Below are 19,270 nucleotides of genomic sequence, written 5' to 3' on the forward strand. Positions count from 1 at the left end.
GAATGGAAAACATTGAACTGATCACGAGGTGACATAGTGGATGTTGAATAATCAACATGATTTTTTCTTCCTTAGGATTGTAAGCAGGACTACTTGTACATATGGGGAGAGATACAGATTTCTGAATTAAATCGTTAATTTTTAATAATCTTGGGGCATATTATCCCCAAATTTCTTTTTGCTTTTACTGTTCCTTGTCCTTTCCAGTTCATAGAAGATAAAATGAAGATTAATGGGAATGGAGGGGCAGTGAATTATGAACCAGTTAGTTTCTGGTGCTTCTTATGTTTTTATAAAGGTTTATTTGGAATAGAAGTTAAATGTATAGGTGTGAAATGAGACTTTGGGCTCATACCTATTAACATAACTGATAGAAAATTGGCTAGTCATGCTTTATGAAGTATATCTTGAAAAGAATTTTCCATGATCAGTTGTGAGGAGCTTGGCCTGTCTGTGGGACAAGAGACATCTGGGGGACATCCCCCATCTGTCTCTCTCTCTCTCAAAAAATAAAGAAATGGTAAAAAAATAATAATAAAATAAAAATCTCTAATGACATTCTTAGTTGCCAGCCCACAGGGGTATCTGTGTATATGAGAGTATGAAATGGCATTTGACATAGAACATGGGGCGCCTGGGTGGCGCAGTCGGTTAAGCGTCCGATTTCAGCCAGGTCACGATCTCGCGGTCCGTGAGTTCGAGCCCCGCGTCGGGCTCTGAGCTGATGGCTCAGAGCCTGGAGCCTGTTTCCGATTCTGTGTCTCCCTCTCTCTCTGCCCCTCCCCCGTTCATGCTCTGTCTCTCTCTGTCCCAAAAATAAATAAACGTTGAAAAAAAAAAATTAAAAAAAAAAAAAAGAACATACTTACTGTAATTTCTTTCACCCATTATCACTATTTAATCTGTATTTAGTTCTCTTCTATTTTTTAATTCTTTCCTTTCCAAAAACATTACTCAAATTAGATTATTAGTGTTACTGTTCTTTTATAGCAGTAGTGTTTATGTGGATTTTTCAAAGATATTTACCATTTCCTTACATTTTTGGAAGTCCTGGACTCACCGTCTTTCTTTCTGAAGTATTTCCATTAGAAGTTCCTTTAGTTCAGATCTTTTGGAAAGACTTTCAATTTTTACTTAGTTGTTAATGTATTTATTTTAGCCTCAATTTTTTTTTTAACGTTTTATTTATTTTTGAGACAGAGAGAGACAGAGCATGAACAGGGGAGGATCAGAGAGAGAGGGAGACACAGAATCAGAAATAGGCTCCAGGCTCTGAGCTGTCAGCACAGAGCCTGACGCGGGGCTCGAACTCACGGACCGTGAGATCATGACCTGAGCCGAAGTCGGCCGCTTAACCGACTGAGCGGCCCAGGCACCCCTAGCCTCAATTTTTAAAGAGAGTTTATGCTAGCTTCAAAGTTTTTGATCGACAGTTATTTTTCCTTTGGCTTCTGTATTGAATTTCAAAAGTCTGTTATTCTGGATTTTTTTTTTTCTTTGTTACATGATCCATTCCCTCTCCCCCGTCTTTGCTCCCTGGCAACTTTTTAGCTTTTCTCTTTGTCTTTGGTGTTGTACATTTTAACTACAGTGTATCTAGGCTTATATTTCTTTTTATTTATCCTGGTTGGGATATCTTGTTTCCTGAGTCTTTGATTCATAATTTTGTATCATTTCTAAGAGATGTACAGCCATTCCCTAGCAAAATATTGCCACTAATTCATTCTCTCTGTTCTCTCATTCTGGGACTCCGATTAAACATATATTATGCCTTTTTATTCTGTTACATAATCTCTTAACATCTTTTTTCATATTTTCCTTCTCCTTATCTTGTTGTGCTTCATTCTAGGTAATTACTTTTGCTCTGTCTTCTAGTTCAATGATTAAAAACTTTGGCTTTTCCTGGTTAATTTGATGTTTAACTTGTTGATTGAATATTTAATATTAAATTCATCAGCTAAAATTCCAAATAATCCCTTGTTGATATTTGTGATAATGACCTTTATTTATTTAAACATTTTAGGTATAACTGTTATATATCCTGTTTCTTTTTTAAAAATTAATTTATTTAAATTCAAGTTAATTAGGGGCGCCTGGGTGGCGCAGTCGGTTAAGCGTCCGACTTCAGCCAGGTCACGATCTCGCGGTCCGTGAGTTCGAGCCCCACGTCGGGCTCTGGGCTGATGGCTCAGAGCCTGGAGCCTGTTTCTGATTCTGTGTCTCCCTCTCTCTCTGCCCCTCGCCCGTTCATGCTCTGTATCTCTCTGTCCCAAAAATAAATAAACGTTGAAAAAAAAAATAAATTCAAGTTAATTAACATACACTGTGCTATTGGTTTCAGGAATAGAACCCCGTGATTCATCACTTTCATACGACAACCAGTTTTCATTCAGACAAGTGCCGTCTTTTATGCCCATCACCCATTTAGCCCATCCACCTACCCACCTCCCCTCCAGCAACCCTCAGTTCTTTGTATTTAAGAGTCTCTTATGGTTTGCCTCCCTTTCTGTTTTTATCTCATTTTTTCTTCCCATCCCCTATGTTCATCTGTTAAGTTTCTCAAATTACACATATGAGTGAAATCATTTCTCTAATGTATTTTGCTTAGCATAATGTACTCTAGTTTCATCCATGTTCTTCAAAATTGCAAGATTTCATTCTTTTTGAGCACCAAATAGTATTTCATTGTATATATACACCACATCTTCTGTATCCATTCATCACTCAGTGGACATTTGGGTTCTTTCCATCTTCTTATCCATTCATCAGTCAGTGGATGTTTGTACTCTTTCCATAATTTGGCTATTGTTGATAGTGCTGCTGTAAACACTGGGGTGCATGTGCCCCTTCAAATCAGCATTTTTGTATCCTTTGGATAAATACCTACTAGTGCAATTTCTGGGTCATAGGGTAGTTCTATTTGTAATTTTTTGAGGAACCCCTCCATATTGTTTTCCAGAGTGGCTGCACCAGTTTGCACCAACAGTGCAAGAGGGTTCCCCTTTCTCTGCATCCTTGTCAACATCTGTTGTTGCCTGAGTTGTTAATTTTAGCCATTCTGACAGGTGTGAGGGGTGGTATCTCCTTGTGGTTTTGATTTGTATTTCCCTGATGATCAGTGATTTTGAGCATCTTTTCATGTGTCTGTTGGCCACCTGGATGTCTTCTTTGGACATCTGTGTCCAAATAGACACAATAGACATGTGTCTATGCATGTCTTCTGCCCATTTCTTTACTGGGTTATTTGTTTTTTGAGTGTTGAGTTTGGTAAGTTCTTCATAGATTTTGGATACTAACTTTTTATCCATATGTCATTTGCAAACATCTCCTCCCATCCCACTGGTTGCCTTTTAGTTTAATTGATTGTTTCCTTCATTATACAGAATGTTTTTATCTTGATGAGGTGCCAGTAGTTCATTTTTGCTTTTATTTCCCTCACCCCTGGAGACATGTCAAGAAGTTGCTGTAGCCTAGGTCAAAGAGGTTGCTTCCTGTTTTCTCCTGTAGGATTTTGATGGTTTCCTGTCTCACAGTTAGGTCTTTCATTCATGTTGAATTTATTTTTCTGTATGGTGTAAGAAAGTGGTCCAGTTTCATTCTTCTGCATGTCGCTGTCCAGTTTTCCCAGCACCATGTGCTGAAGAGACTGTCTTTTTTCCATTGGATACTCTTTCCTCCTTTGTTCAAGATAGGTTGGCCTTACATTTGTGGGTCAATTTCTGGGTTCTGTATTCTGTTGCATTGATCTATGTGTCTGTTTTTGTGCCAGTACCGTACTGTCTAGATTACCGCTTTGTAATACATCTTGAAGTCTGCAATTGTGATGCCTCTAGCTTTGGTTTTCTTTTTCAGGATTGCTCTGGCTATTTGGGGTCTTCTCTGGTTCCAGACAAATTTTGGGATTGTTTGTTCTAGCTCTGTGAAGAATGCTGGTGTTATTTTGATAGGAATTACATTGAGCGTTAGATTGCTTTGGGTAGTATAGAGATTTTAACAATATTTGTTCTTTAAATCCATGAACATGGAATCTTTTTTCCTTTCTTTGTGTCTTCAATTTCTTTCATAAGCTTTGTGTAGTTTTCAGTGTACAGATCTTTTACCTCTTTGGTTAGGCTTATTCCTAGGTACTTTATGGTTTTTGGTGCAATTGTAAATGGGATCAATTCCTTGATTTCTCTTTCTGTTGCTTCATTATTGGTGTATAGAAATGCAACCAATTGATTTTATATCCTGTGACTTTGCTGAATTCATGTATCAGTTCTAGCAATTTTTTGGTGGAGTCTTTGGCATTTTCCATGTAGAGTATCATGTTATCTGCGAAGAGTGAAAGTTTTGACTTCTTCTTTGCCAGTTTGGATGCTGTTTATTTCTTTTTGTTGTCTGATTGCTGAGGCTAGGACTTCTAGTACTATGTTGAACAACAGTGGTGAGAGTGTACATCTCTGTCGTGTTTCTGACTTTAGGAGTAAAGCTCTCAGTTTTTCCCCATTAAGGATGGTATTAGCTTCATATATGGCTTTTATGATGTTGATGTATGTTCCTTCTATCTCTGCTTTCTTGATGGTCTTTATCAAGAAAGGATGCTGGATTTTGCCAGATGCTTTTTCTGCACCTATAAAGGATCATATGATTCTTATCCCTTGTTTTGTAAATGTTGCACAGCATATTGAACCAGCCTTGCGGCCCAGGAATAAGTCCCAATTAATCATGGTTAATAATTCTTCTAATGTACTGTTGAATTTGATTTGCTAGTATATTTATCTTATTGAGAATTTTTGCATCTAGGTTCATTAGGGATATTGGCCTGTAATTCTCCTTTTTAGTGGGTCTTTGTCTGGTTTTGGAATCAAGGTAATGCTGGCTTCATAGAATGAGTTTGGAAGCTTTCTTTCTATTTCTATATTTAGGATTAGTTTAGAAGAATAGGTACTAACTCTTCTTTTTTTTTAATTTTTTTTTTAACATTTATTTATTTTTGAGACAGAGAGAGACAAAGCATGAACGGGGGAGGGTCAGAGAGAGGGAGACAGAGAATCTGAAACAGGCTCCAGGCTCTGAGCTGTCAGCACAGAGCCCGATGCGGGGCTCGAAGTCACGGACCGCGAGACATGACCTGAGCCAAAGTCGGCCGCTTAACCGACTGAGCCACCCAGGCACCCCGTTATTAACTCTTCTTTAAATGTCTGGTAGAATTTCCCTGGGAAGCCATCTGGCCCAGGACTTTGTTCGGAGATTTTTGATAACTGATTCAATTTCTTTGCTTATGGGCCTCTTCAAATTTTCTATTTTTTCCTGTTTGAGTTTTGGTAGTGTGTGAGTGTCTAGGAATTTGTACATTTCTTCCAGATTATCCAGTTTGTTGGCATATAATTTTTCATAGTATTCTTTTATAATTGTTTATATTTCTGTGGTGTTGGTTGTGATCTCTTTCTTTCTTTTTTTTTAATGTTTATTTAGTTTTTTTGAGAGAGAGTGCACACATGCACAAGCCAGGGAGGGGCAGAATGGAAGGAGGACAGAGGATCCAAAGCGGGCTCCGTGCTGACAGCAGAGACACCAGGATGGGGCTCAAACTTGTGAACCATGAGATCATGACCTCAGCTGAAGTTGGATGCTTATCCAATTGAGCCTCCCAAGTGTCCCATGATCTCTCCTCTTTCCTTCATGATTTTATCTATTTGGATCCTCTCTCTCTCTCTCTTTCTCTCTCTCTCTTTTTTTTTTTTTTATAAGTCTAGCTAGGGGTTTATCAATTTTTATTCTTGCAAAAAACCAGCTCTTAGATTCATTGGTGTGTTCTACTGTTTTTCTGAAAACAGCTAGGGACAAATGGACCTTAACTTACAGGGGTAGACACTGTTCTACTGGGGTTTTTGTTTGTTTGTTTGTTTCTATATCGTTTATTTCTGCTCTAATCTTTATTATTTCCCTTCTTCTGCTGGCTTTGGGCTTTATTTGCTGCTCATTTTCTAGCTCCTTTAGGTGTAAGTTTAGATTGTGTATTTGGGACTATTCTTACTTCTTGAGATAGGCCTAAATTGCAATGTATTTTCCTCTTAGGACTGCCTTTGCTGCATCTGAAAGGGTTTGGACTATTGTGTTTTCATTTGCTTTCATGTATTTTTTAATTTCTTCTTTAATTTCCTGGTTAACCCATTCTTTCTTCAGTAGGATGTTCTTTAACCTCCATGTATTTGAGGGCTTTCCAAATTTTTTCTTGTGGTTCATTTCAAGTTTCATAGTTTGTGATCTGAAAATATGCATGGTATGATATGGACCTTTTTGTACCTCTTGAGGGCTGATTTGTGACCCAGCATGTGATCTATTCTGGAAAATGTTCCATGTGCACTTGAGAAGAATGTGTATTCTGCTACTTTAGGATTAAATGTTCTGAATATATCTATTAAGCCCATCTGGTCCAGTATGTCATTCAAAGCCATTGTTTCCTTGTTGATTTTCTGCTTAGATGATCTGTCTGTTGCAAGTGGGGTATTAAAGTCTCCTAGTATTATGGTATTATTAATGAGTTTTTTTTATGTTTGTGATTAAGGCATTAAATATTTACAATTGTTGGATCTTCATGATGTATAGACCCCTAATTATGACATAATGCTCTTCTTCATCTCTTGTTACAGTCCTTGTTTTAAAATCTAGTTTGTCTGATACATGGCTACTCCTGGTTCCTTTTGACCTCCATTAGCATGATAGATGTTCTCCATCCCCTCACTTTCAGTCTGTGGGTGTCGTATGTCTAAAATGAGTCTATTGTAGGCAGAATATAGATGGATCTTGTTTTTTAATCCATTCTGATACCCTATGTCTTTTGATTGGAGCATTTCATTTATATTCAGAATGATTATTGAAAGATATGAATTTAGTGCCATTGTGATATCTGTCAATTTGGTGTTTCTGATGATATTCTCTGGTCCTTTGTAGTCTTAGCTGCTTTGGTCCTTTTTTTCCCCCTCAGAGAGTCCCCCTTAAAATTTCTTGCAGAAATGGTTTAGTGGTCACACGCTTCTTTAGTTTTTTTGTTTGTCTGGGAAAGTCTTTTTCTCTCCTTTTATTCTGAATGACAGCCTTGCTGGATAAAAGATTCTTGACTGCATATTTTTCCTGTTCAGCACATTGAATATGTCCTGCCACTCCCTTCTGGCCTGCTAAGTTTCAGTGGACAGGTCTGCTGCTAACCTTATGTATCTACCCTTGTAGGCTAGGACATTTTGTCCATAGCTACTTTCAGAATTTTCTCTTTATCCTTGTATTTTGCAAATTTCACTATGATACATTGTGATGTTGACCTGTTTTTGTTGACTTTGAAGTTAGTTCTCTGTGCCTCTTGGACTTGGATGCCTGTTTCCTTCCCCAGATTAGGGAAGTTCTCTGCTATAATTTGTTCAAATAAACCTTCTCCCCTTTTCCTCGCTTTTCTTTTTCTGGGACTCCTTTGATATGAATATTGTTTCGTTTCTTGTAATCACTTAGTTTTCTAAGCCTCCCCTTGTCATCTAGTAATTTTCTTTCCTTCTTTTTGTCAGTTTCATGATTTTCCATAATTTTTTCTTCTGTTTCACCTATTCTCTGCTTCTTTAATTCTTGCTGTCCCTGTATCTAGTTTATTTTGCAGTTCAGTTATAGCATTTTTTAATTCATCCTGACTAGTTCTTAGGTCTTTGATCTCTGCAGCAAGGGTTTCTCTGGTGTCTTCTGTGCCTTTTTCAAGCCCAGATAGTAGTTATGACTGTTGTTCTAAATTCTTGTTCAGATATATTGCTTATATCTGTTTTGAGCCGGTCCCTGGCTGTGATTTCTTCTTGACCTTTCTTTTGGGGAGAATTCCTTCATCTTGTCATTTTGGCTAAGTTTCTGTCCTTTGCATGTTTTAAAAGCTTGTTATATTTCCTACACCTGAGAATACTACTGTATTAAAAAGGGGTCATACCCTGTCCAGGGCCTGTCACTCCAGGAAGTGTTTCTGGTGTGTGCTGTGTGCCCTCTGCTGTTGCATTTTGGCTGCTCTTTCCCACTGGTCAGTCCTTTACAAAGCTCCTCCTTGCTTGTAGTGGTGGAGTGTATGGAACTTCAACCAGGTGTGCTTTGATTTTTTTGTTGAAGTAACCCTAGGAAAAAAGGAAAAGGAAAAGGATGGGGAAGGCTGATCCCATAAAAAGAGAAAAAGAGAGGGAACAAAAATCTATAAAGCTGATTGCACAGAAAAAGAAAAGGGGGGGGAAGCAGAAGAAAAAAGAAAAGAAGGAAAAAGAAAATTAAAAAGCCTGATTCAAAAAAAAAAAAAAAAAGATAAAAGGAAATGACAAAAAGTAAACCAGAAACTATGAGCCTGATTCCAAAAGAAAAAAGAGAAAAGGAGAAAAAAACTAAAAATGAGTTGTCTTTGGTGCTTGAGGGGTGCTTGGCTGTGCTGGTCTGGAGGAAAGTTTGGCTGCATTAGCTCAGATTCCATCTTGCTTCCAGTAGATAAGCAGTTGCCAGGCATGGAGGGGCAGAGTATGGTGTAAGCCGGTCCCAACTCCACTGGCGGCCACTGTGCTCCTCTCTGAAGTCCCACTGTGTTGTGTTGGGGGAAAAAATGGCATCACCCCAGGCTTTGATCCCCAGACTGGGGATCTCAACCACCACTGTTGAGTAGCCCTTACAGAATAGTGAGGGCAGTCACCTTGCCCTGAGCCACAAGTATCCTGCACCTTCTCCTTGGTGCACAGTTGGGATTCAAAACCCCAAATCTTAAAGGACCTGGCATAGTGCAGATCCACTCCCCTCCTCCAGAGTAGAGCCTTTCCACCCTGCTGATGAAAGGGTTTGGCCATCACCTGCAGGGTCTTTTGTCCTTGGTGAGGCAATAAACCCTCTTCCAGAAGTACTCCAGGAAGGGGACTGTTCTCTTCCAGTGTACCCCGGAGATGTCTACACTACAGTATGCACTCCAGGGCCAGCTCCCTTCTCACCAGGAGTGTGTCCACAGCTCCACTCAGGAGAAAGACACATACTTCCAAAACCTTGGAGTGAGAGCTCCAAAAGCTATTTGCAAAACAAAACTGGGATGCTCAGTATTTCTCGCTCCCCAGTTCATGGTCCAAAGAGGTTTTCCTCTTGTGCTAACTTGATGTTGCACTTTCTTAACCCTTCTCTCTTTCCCTCCCTTTTGTCTCTGCACAGAAATTGTTCCCTCTTGTCTGTGGCTCCACTGTGTTTCTCTTCCCCAATTCACATCCATGCACCTCACATCTACCAAGCTGTTTCCCTCCAACTGTGGAGATCCTTCTGTTGCTCTGCAGATCTATTTCCTGGGTGTTCCAAAAAAATCTGACCTCAATACAGCTGTGTTTAGGGACAAAGAAAGCCCAGGGTCCCCTACTTCTCCACCATCTTAACTCTCCCCTCTATATATCCTGTATTTTAGCAAGTTTAATATCTGATGTCTTTGGGAGTTTTAAATATTTTTCTAAAAATTATTATTATTTCTGTTAGTCGTGGTGGCATTCCTTCCCATGTGTTTGATTAATAATTGATGGCAGTCCTGTAGACCTTACTTCAGAAGAAGACTTACTTCGGAGAAGATTGTCTTCTGCTTCTGCTGGTAGCCAGCAGACCAGTTGGGCATCTTTAAACATACCAGACCTACCTCTCTTACCCTACTACTGGGGTCAAGCTTAATTTCCTTGGCAAGTGTGCTGCTGTGGGCAGCCCCACTACTCTGAGCTGTGTCATATTCAACCTTCTGCTCTACTCAGCTGTTTATTGTTCTAGCTCCAAGTTTTCTTATTGTTGTTTGGTTTTTCATTTGGTTTTTAAAGAAGGAGCAACGGGATATTCATGCTTGGCAGCCTCTCCTACCTCTTGTGAGACCACCTGTGGCTCGAAGAAAATGTCCTTTCCAGGTTTTATTTTTACTTTACTGGAATGGAGACCTGCAAGCATCTTGTAAGATATCATACAAAAAGCTAAGGTGGTTAAACATTTTTAGACTGTTTATTTTTGTACCAAAAACATAAAAAACTAAAATAATACTGAAGCTGAGAATAAATTAAGAATATTCATTTTATAAAGGGTTAATAGACAAGTGTTTAGTGATGTCAACTATCCAAAATATCCTGATTCCTGAAAACACATCGCAAACATTTGCTTATATTATTTTGAAAGACGTCAGTGATTCCTATACATAGTTACCTGAATGTTTTTCATTATTTTCTTTTATATTTTGTCTAGGCTGCTACTGAGGAAGAGAACAGCCACGGTCAAGTAAATGGTATTCTGAATGCTCCAAGCCTTGGTTCACCGATTCGTGTCCGCTCAGAGATTACTCAGCCAGACAGAGATGTTCCATTGGTGCGGAAGTTACGTTCTATCCACAGCTTTGAGCTGGAAAAACGTCTAACACTGGAGCCAAAGCCAGATACTGACAAGTTTCTTGAGACCTGGTATGAAATAGTTTTTCTTTTCTTTAAAGCTACTAAGAAAGATGCTATAGTTATCCTCAACATCATCATTATTAATTTCTATAATGTAAAGTCTTTCAAATAAGAAATGTTTGCATTTTTGTAGTACTGATTTGATTAAGCTCTCATCTCCTTCCATGTTTTTATTATCATTGTGATTCTTAATGTGAATTGTCTTATAATATTGTTACAAGTTCTTATAACACAGCTTTTGGCTTTGCAAGTTGAGCAGTGGGAACTGGTAATTTCATAAAACTAGGTACAAGTTAAAAACATTTTGAACTTACCTTGTTTGGAAGGGATCTCATTTATTGGCGTAAGAAGATGCAATGTAGAGTTGGAGTGCACAAGATAAAGAAGGTATTGTGCAAGAAGAAGGGGAGTTTGTGAAGGAGGGAAACAAGTAATTTATATACAAGGGACAGGCAGTTCAATTCAATTTAATGAAGGCCTTCTGTGAGTAAGTACTGTAGGAAAAATAGACATGAATAAGTTTCTTCCTAGAAATAAGGAAAGGTGGAACTTTAAAGAGCTATACATAGGTAATAACTATAGTTCATGATTAGAAGTCCAATTATCCGTAAATTTTGCTAACAGAAGAATTGTTATATATAAATTAAAGAAGACTGCAGTAATACTAAGAGCCAAGTGACTAGTGATGGTCGCATGCCCTTCAGTGTACATCCCCGGTGGCTGCTATTGGCAATGAAATGTTAGAAGGACCATGTAATTGACTAACATGGTGTTTACTGTGTTTAAAGACAGTTCAGCCACTTCTGGCCTAGTCTAATCGGGCTTCCGTTTTCTTTTTTTTTTTTTTTTTTTTTTTTAATTTTTTTTTTCAACGTTTATTTATTTTTGGGACAGAGAGAGACAGAGCATGAACGGGGGAGGGGCAGAGAGAGAGGGAGACACAGAATCAGAAACAGGCTCCAGGCTTTGAGCCATCAGCCCAGAGCCTGACGCGGGGCTCGAACTCACAGACTGCGAGATCGTGACCTGGCTGAAGTCGGACGCTTAACCGACTGCGCCACCCAAGCGCCCCGGGCTTCCGTTTTCAATCGTCCTTCATATATGTGTATTCTTCCTTACATGGTAGTCATTCAGTCTCACAGCTATGTGATAGAAGCTATGTCTGTACATTGATATGATCAAAAGGATGGATTTGAGATGGGGCAGTGCTTAAACATTTTGAGTTGTGGCTAAGATTGGGAATAAAGACCTAAATGCAATAGGAGTAAAAGCTTAGTTTGGTAAAGAATTAGTTTAACAAAGGAATGAAACCAAAGGGAGTCCATGTTGAGGGAAGAGCTGAGAAATAAAAATAAGGTGGAGTTAAGAGAAGTAATCCAAGAAAATGAACTCAAGCCAGAAGCTAGAATGAAAAGGGAACAGTTGAAGGAATTGAAGCACCTAATTACAGACTTGGAAAGCAAAAAGTGTATTGCTTAAACTACTTCCCTGAAGATGAGATCAGTTCTTAGAAGCAAGTGCAGCCAATGGTCACACCATTGCCTGCCCCTCAGCCGGCAGAGAGATTATATACAGTGCCATCTGCTTTTTAATCCACCCAAACTGACAATATACCTTGAAGCTTCCCCCACCCCCTCCCGACCCCCCACCACTGTGTGCACTTCTATGTGCATAGTGGACTGGATGTGCTTGAGCAGGTATAGCAGCTTTTCTTTTTAAAAGTTCTGCCTTTGGTATTTACTTGAATGAGTACATTTATATATATGTCTGAAGAAGAAACACTTCAAGTATTTGCCTAATGTATACTAGCTTCTTCATTTCCTTTTGTAGGGCTTCTGGTGAGGCAAAAGCTAAATTTGGCTAAATTGTTCCTGTCTGCCAGAGAGAGGGCAGTGTGATTGAATTGTCAAAGAAAAGTTGAAATAGATCACATGGGTCAACCTGGTTAGGCTTCTCTTCTGCCCTGCAGCAGGAGAGCCATCTTCCTCCCATGGGCTCCATCTTCCCAAACAGGATTATGACACGTAAAGCAGAACTTAATCAGCCTGTGAAACTTTCCTTATGTTTTATTTATATTTTTTTCTTTAACCTGTGTGTGAATGTTAGTTCTGTATAGAGCTTATAGGTTATGCAATAAATATTTTCCTAGGACAGTTGAGTAACTTCTCTCTGTTTTCTTAAGCCTGGAGAAAATGCAGAAAGATTCCAGTGCAGGAAAGGAATCTATTCTCCCTGCTCTGCTTCATAAGCCTTGTGTTCCTGCTGTGTCCCGTACTGACCACATCTGGCACTATGATGAAGAATATCTTCCAGATGCTTCTAAGCCTGCCTCTGCCAACACCCCTGAACAGGCAGATGGCGGTGCCAGCAATGGATTTATAGCAGTTAACTTGAGCTCCTGCAAGCAGGAGGTTGATTCCAAAGAATGGGTGATTGTGGACAAGGAGCAGGACCTTCGGGATTTTAGGACAAATGAGGCTTTAGGCCATAAAACAACTGGGAGCCCTTCTGATGAGGAGCCGGAAGTACTTCAAGTCCTGGAGGAATCGCCTCAAGATGAAAAGCTCCTACTGGGTCCTTGGGCAGAAAGTGATCATTTAAAGAAAGAAACCTCAGGTGTGGTCTTAGCACTTTCTGGGGAGTGTCCTGCCACTGCTGTTCCAGAACAGTATACAGATAGGCTAGAACTCCAGGCTGGAGCTGCTAGTCACTTTATTGCAGTGACACCCACGAGTCCAATGGAGGCGCAAGCAGAAGGACCCCTCACAGCGGTAAGAAATTTGTTCCTATTATGTTTCTCTGCTATCCATTCAAGGTGCTGTTAAAAAAGAACTAACCAGTTCAACTAGCAATCAACTGAGATTGTTCAGCAGATGCCTAAGTTTGGGGATAGGGCGTGATGTCCGGAGTAGGTTCTATATCAGTCACCCAATATGAAATTTCTCAAAACAAGTGAAGGTTTCCTCTCAGTGTAGCAACACATGAAATGTCATTATAACCTAATTTCAGAATAACATTTCTAATTAGTCCACAAGAGCTGTGTGTTTAGATATGACTTTTTAAAAATCTGTAATTCTAAAGATTTTGAATCTCTGCCTTATAAACCTGGTGAGGAAGGCATATATAATTTGTACTTTAGGGGCGCCTGGGTGGCGCAGTCGGTTAAGCGTCCGACTTCAGCCAGGTCACGATCTCGCGGTCCGTGAGTTCGAGCCCCGCGTCAGGCTCTGGGCTGATGGCTCGGAGCCTGGAGACTGTTTCCGATTCTGTGTCTCCCTCTCTCTCTGTCCCTCCCCCATTCATGCTCTGTCTCTCTCTGCCCCAAAAATAAATAAAAAACATTGAAAAAAATTTAAAAAAAAAATAATAATAATAATTTGTACTTTATAGTGTACAGTTGGCTAGGTTTGATTCTTTTCTGTTTCTTTTTCGTAATCTCCACACGGAAATTTCTCATATTTTACATTACTCTTAAACAGTAGTCTTCCAGCTTTGATGTCCACTGTGTAAAATACAGAGTCCCAGCCTCACTTCCAGAGCTTCTCCTTCGATAAGTCTGGGAGAGAGTGAGACCAGGAGTCTGCATTTTACCAAGTAGCTGAAAGCAGTTGTGATATAGGTCTTTTGCAAGGGAATTACCCTCAGTTTGGGCATTCAGCTGGAGACGCCTGTTTCCCTGTTGTTAATCAGTAAGCAGTGATGCCCCGATGACTGAGAGCAGCTGTAGCCCCAGAAAAGTCAAATATGGAGGCAGTAAGGAACTGTGTACAGAGATCTTTGGCACCAGCCTGAGGACAGGTACCTCTGTCCTTACATGGGTGGAAGTACCAGGTTTTTTCAAATTCCCTAATCATCTAGCAGCTGTCTTTTCCAGCTCACCAAAAACAACGTTGTTCCCCAAACTGACATTTTTCTGTTAGAACACAATTCCAAATGCAGGTGTTAAACAGTGAGAAAAGATAACAAAATTTGCTTTTGTGTCCTGCTTTATAGGAATTCACCTGCACTTCACCGTAGGAAAATCAATGCCTGCCTCTTTCTACATCAGAGTTAGTCTTTTCTTCTTTTCCAGGACTGCTTTGTACAGTTATACAGGTTGTTCACTAAATAAAGTGGCCTAGCCCAGGGAGCAAGTAGGGGCTGAAACCTAGCCCAAACTTTGCTAACCAAACTGCGTTTTTGTGTAGGTCTGTTTCTTCTTTAAGGAAGCATCCTTTTTCAAATTGTACACAATGACCTATGGGCTAGAGGCAAGTCCAACCACCCCCCTCCTTCCCCTCATCCCTTTTTCCCACCCACCTTCCCTCTTTCCATTTATTTCTCTTTCCATCTTCAGTTTATTCTTATCTTGGACTCTGTCATGCTATGTACTTGCCGTCACTCAAGCATTCTGGTGTACTTCCCTTCAGAAAGGTTTTCTAAGGGCCCCTGTGTGGCTCAGTCGGTTAAGCATCTGACTAGCTCAGGTGATGATCTTGCCGTTTGTGGGTTCAAGCCCCATGTGGGACTCAGCTGACAGCTCAGAGCCTGGAGCCTGCTTCAGATTCTATGTCTTCATCTCTCTCTGCCCCTCCCCTGCTTGCTCTTTGTACCTCTCTCTCTCTCTCTCTCTCAAAAATAAATAAACATTAAAAAATTTTGGGAAAAAAAAAGGTTTTCTAAAGCCTTGGCTCCATTTCTCCTAGTATTGCTTTCTCCCATCAATACTGTTTTATCCACAGGGATTGTTCACATGCTTCTCTTACACTGTTTGTATTTTCTCTGTCGGGTTGTTGAAAGACTTGCATTCATTTATTTGATATTATAACTTTGGCCTTATTTTCAGATATCTTTAAATACAAGTATTTTTCTTTTTTCTTTCTTTTTTAATTTAAATTCAAGGGACTCCTTGGTGGCTCAGTCTGTTACGCATACAACTTCGGCTCAGGTCATGATCTCACTACTTATGAGTTCGAGCCCCGTGCTGGGCTTGCTGCTGTCAAGCTCACAGTATGGATCCTGCTTCAGATTCTGTGTCTCCCTCTCTCCCTGCCCCTCCCCCACTCACAGTCTGTCTGACTGTCTGTTTTTCTCTCTCTTAAAAATAAACATTAAAAAAAAATTTAAATTCAAGTTAGTTAACATACATTGTAGTCTTGGCTTCAGGAGTAGAACCCAGTGATTCATCTCTTACATATGACACCCAGTGCTCATCCCAACAAGTGCCCTCCTGAATGCCCCATCACCCATTTAACCCATATCCCCACCCACCTCCCCTCCAGCAAGCCTCAGTTCTCTGTATTTAAGAGTCTCTATGATTGGCCTCCCTCTCTTTTTTTATCTTATTTTTGCTTCCCTTCCCCTGTGTTCATCTGTTGAGTTTCCCAAATTACACATATGAGTGAAATCATATGATATTTGTCTTTCTCTGACTTATTTCACTTAACATAATTCACTTTAGCTCCATCCATGTTGTTGAAAATGGCAAGATTTCATTCTTTTTCATCGCCAAGTAGTATTCCATCATGTATGTATACATACGTATATATATATTACATTTTCTTTAAAAAAAATTTTTTTTTAATGTTTATTTATTTTTTTTGAGACAGAAAGAGACAGAGCATGAACGGGGGAGGGGCAGAGAGAGGGAGACACAGAATCGGAAACAGGCTCCAGGCTCTGAGCCATCAGCCCAGAGCCTGATGGGGGGCTCGAACTCACGGACCGCGAGATCATGACCTGAGCTGAAGTCGGCCGCTTAACCGACTGAGCCACCCAGGCGCCCCTATATTACATTTTCTTTATCCATTCATCACTCAGTGGACATGTGGGCTCTTTCCTACTTTGGCGATTGTTGATAAACACTGGGGTGCACGTGCCCCTTCAAATCAGCATTTTTGTATCCTTTGGATGAATACCTACTAGTGCAATTGCTGGGTCATAGGGTAGTTCTATTTGTAATTTTTTGAGGAACCTCTATATTGTTTTCCAGAGTGGCTGCACCAGTTTGCATTCCCACCAATAGTGCAAGAGGGTTCCTCTTTCTCCACACCCTCACCAACATCTGTTGTTTCCCGAGTTGTTAATTTTACCCATTCTGACAGGTGTGAGGTGGTATCTCCTTGTGGTTTTGATTTGCATTTCCCTGATGATGAGTGATGTTGAACATCTTTTCATGTGTTTGTTAGCTATCTAGATATCTTCTTTGGAAACGTGTCTATTCGTGTCTTGTGCCCATTTCTTCACTCTTTTTTTTTGTTTTTGGAGTGTTGAGTTTGATAAGTTCTTTATAGATTTTGGATACTAACCCTTTATCTGATATGCCGTTTGCAAACATCTCCCATCCCGTCGGTTGCCTTTTAGTTTTATTGATTGTTTCCTTCACTATGCAGAAGCTTTTTTATCTTGATGAGGTTCCAGTAGTTCATTTTTGCTTTTATTTCCCTCGCCTCCGGAGACATGTCAAGTAGTAAGTTGCTATGGCCTAGGTCAAAGAGGTTGCTGCCTATTTTCTCCTGTAGGATTTTGATGGTTTCCTGTCTCACAATTAGGTCTTTCATCCCATTTTGAATTTATTTTTGTGTATGGTGTGAGAAAGTGGTCCAGGTTCATTCTTCTGCATGTCTCTGTCCGGTTTTCCCAGCATCATTTGCTGAAGAGACTGTCTTTTTCCATTGGATACTCTTTCCTGCTTTGTCAAAGACTAGTTGGCCATATATTTATGGGTCCATTTCTAGGTTCTCTATTCTGCTCCATTGATCTGTGTGTCTGTTAAAGTATTTTTCTTAACTGAAAGTCTCTAAAGAAATGTCAGCTGCATCACTTGTGTACTTATGTCTAAGGTATTAAACTTAACCATTTCCTTCACTTGTGGGGGATGAGATTAAAAATATATTTATGTTGATTCTGTTTTTGAGGCTTAAATTCAGAGTTTACTTTTGCAAAGCAGATGGTATTATTTCCTAACTTACTACAGACATATTAAATAGGGAGGGCTCCCAGTTAGCTTCTCCACATCTCTTGCAATTCTGATTATATGTTCTAGCTTGGATGATATGCTAAACTATATTACTGGGCTATCTCAATATTTTAAATTAAGACATATCCTGATGAGAATGTTTGTTAGTTTGTATCTTTTTCACTCAGGCTCGTTTCTCTTTTATGATGATATGAAGGGAGAGTATACCGATGTCTTAAAATATGTAGGAACTATATAAAAATAGGCAAAGCAAAAGTTTATCTGTTTACAAGCATAGTTGGCATAATAAACTAACCTGATGAAAACTTTATTAGTGCAGAGCTATTAGCCTTGGTTAGGAATTCCCTTATCCATAAACATGAAACCACTGATTATCACATAGCATGTATAAATTTTTTAAATAATATGTTTTTTTTGTTTGTTTTGTTTTTTCTTTTTTTTTAATTTTTATATGAAATTTATTGACAAATTGGTTTCCATACAACACCCAGTGCTCATCCCAAAAGGTGTCCTCCTCAATACCCATCACCCACCCTCTCCTCCCTCCCACCCCCCATCAACCCTCAGTCTGTTCTCAGTTTTTAACAGTCTCTTATGCTTTGGCTCTCTCTCACTCTAACCTCTTTTTTTTTTTTTTTTCCTTCCCCTCCCCCATGGGTTCCTGTTAAGTTTCTCAGGATCCACATAAGAGTGAAACCATATGGTATCTGTCTTTCTCTGTATGGCTTATTTCACTTAGCATCACACTCTCCAGTTCCATCCACGTTGCTACAAAAGGCCATATTTCATTTTTTCTCATTGCCACGTAGAATTCCATTGTGTATATAAACCACAATTTCTTTATCCATTCATCAGTTGATGGACATTTAGGCTCTTTCCATAATTTGGCTATTGTTGAGAGTGCTGCTATGAACATTGGGGTACAAGTGCCCCTATGCATCAGTACTCCTGTATCCCTTGGATAAATTCCTAGCAGTGCTATTGCTGGGTCATAGGGTAGGTCTATTTTTAATTTTCTGAGGAACCTCCACACTGCTTTCCAGAGCGGCTGCACCAATTTGCATTCCCACCAACAGTGCAAGAGGGTTCCTGTTTCTCCACATCCTCTCCAGCATCTATAGTCTCCTGATTTGTTCATTTTGGCCACTCTGACTGGCGTGAGGTGATACCTGAGTGTGGTTTTGATTTGTATTTCCCTGATAAGGAGCGACCCTGAACATCTTTTCATGTGCCTGTTGGCCATCTGGATGTCTTCTTTAGAGAAGTGTCTACTCATGTTTTCTGCCCATTTCTTCACTGGGTTATTTGTTTTTCGGGTGTGGAGTTTGGTGAGCTCTTTATAGATTTTGGATACTAGCCCTTTGTCCGATAGGTCATTTGCGAATATCTTTTCCCATTCCGTTGGTTGCCTTTTAGTTTTGTTGGTTGTTTCCTTTGCTGTGCAGAAGCTTTTTATCTTCATAAGGTCCCAGTAATTCACTTTTGCTTTTAATTCCCTTGCCTTTGGGGATGTGTCGAGTAAGAGATTGCTACGGCTGAGGTCAGAGAGGTCTTTTCCTGCTTTCTCCTCTAAGGTTTTGATGGTTTCCTGTCTCACATTTAGGTCTTTTATCCATTTTGAGTTTATTTTTGTGAATGGTGTGAGAAAGTGGTCTAGTTTCAACCTTCTGCATGTTGCTGTCCAGTTCTCCCAGCACCATTTGTTAAAGAGGCTGTCTTTTTTCCATTGGATGTTCTTTCCTGCTTTGTCAAAGATGAGTTGGCCATACGTTTGTGGGTCTAGTTCTGGAGTTTCTATTCTATTCCATTGGTCTATGTGTCTGTTTTTGTGCCAATACCATGCTGTCTTGATGATGACAGCTTTGTAGTAGAGGCTAAAGTC

At 39.8% G+C, this 19,270-nt stretch overlaps 1 protein-coding gene across 4 annotated transcripts in view; it reads left to right on the plus strand.

Moving 5' to 3' along the window:
• The window catches only part of TTBK2 (tau tubulin kinase 2), a 164,768-nt gene that overhangs the window by 125,226 nt on the left and 20,272 nt on the right, over positions 1–19,270 (plus strand). For all 4 annotated transcript variants that reach the window (XM_047862921.1, XM_047862922.1, XM_047862920.1 and 1 more), the window contains 2 exons: positions 10,228–10,439; positions 12,613–13,201. In XM_047862921.1, the coding sequence (XP_047718877.1) occupies positions 10,228–10,439; positions 12,613–13,201 (801 nt within the window). The remainder of the gene's footprint in view (positions 1–10,227; positions 10,440–12,612; positions 13,202–19,270) is intronic.

Source organism: Prionailurus viverrinus, chromosome B3 (assembly GCF_022837055.1).
Source record: "Prionailurus viverrinus isolate Anna chromosome B3, UM_Priviv_1.0, whole genome shotgun sequence".
In the NCBI taxonomy this organism is placed as follows: domain Eukaryota; kingdom Metazoa; phylum Chordata; class Mammalia; order Carnivora; family Felidae; genus Prionailurus; species Prionailurus viverrinus.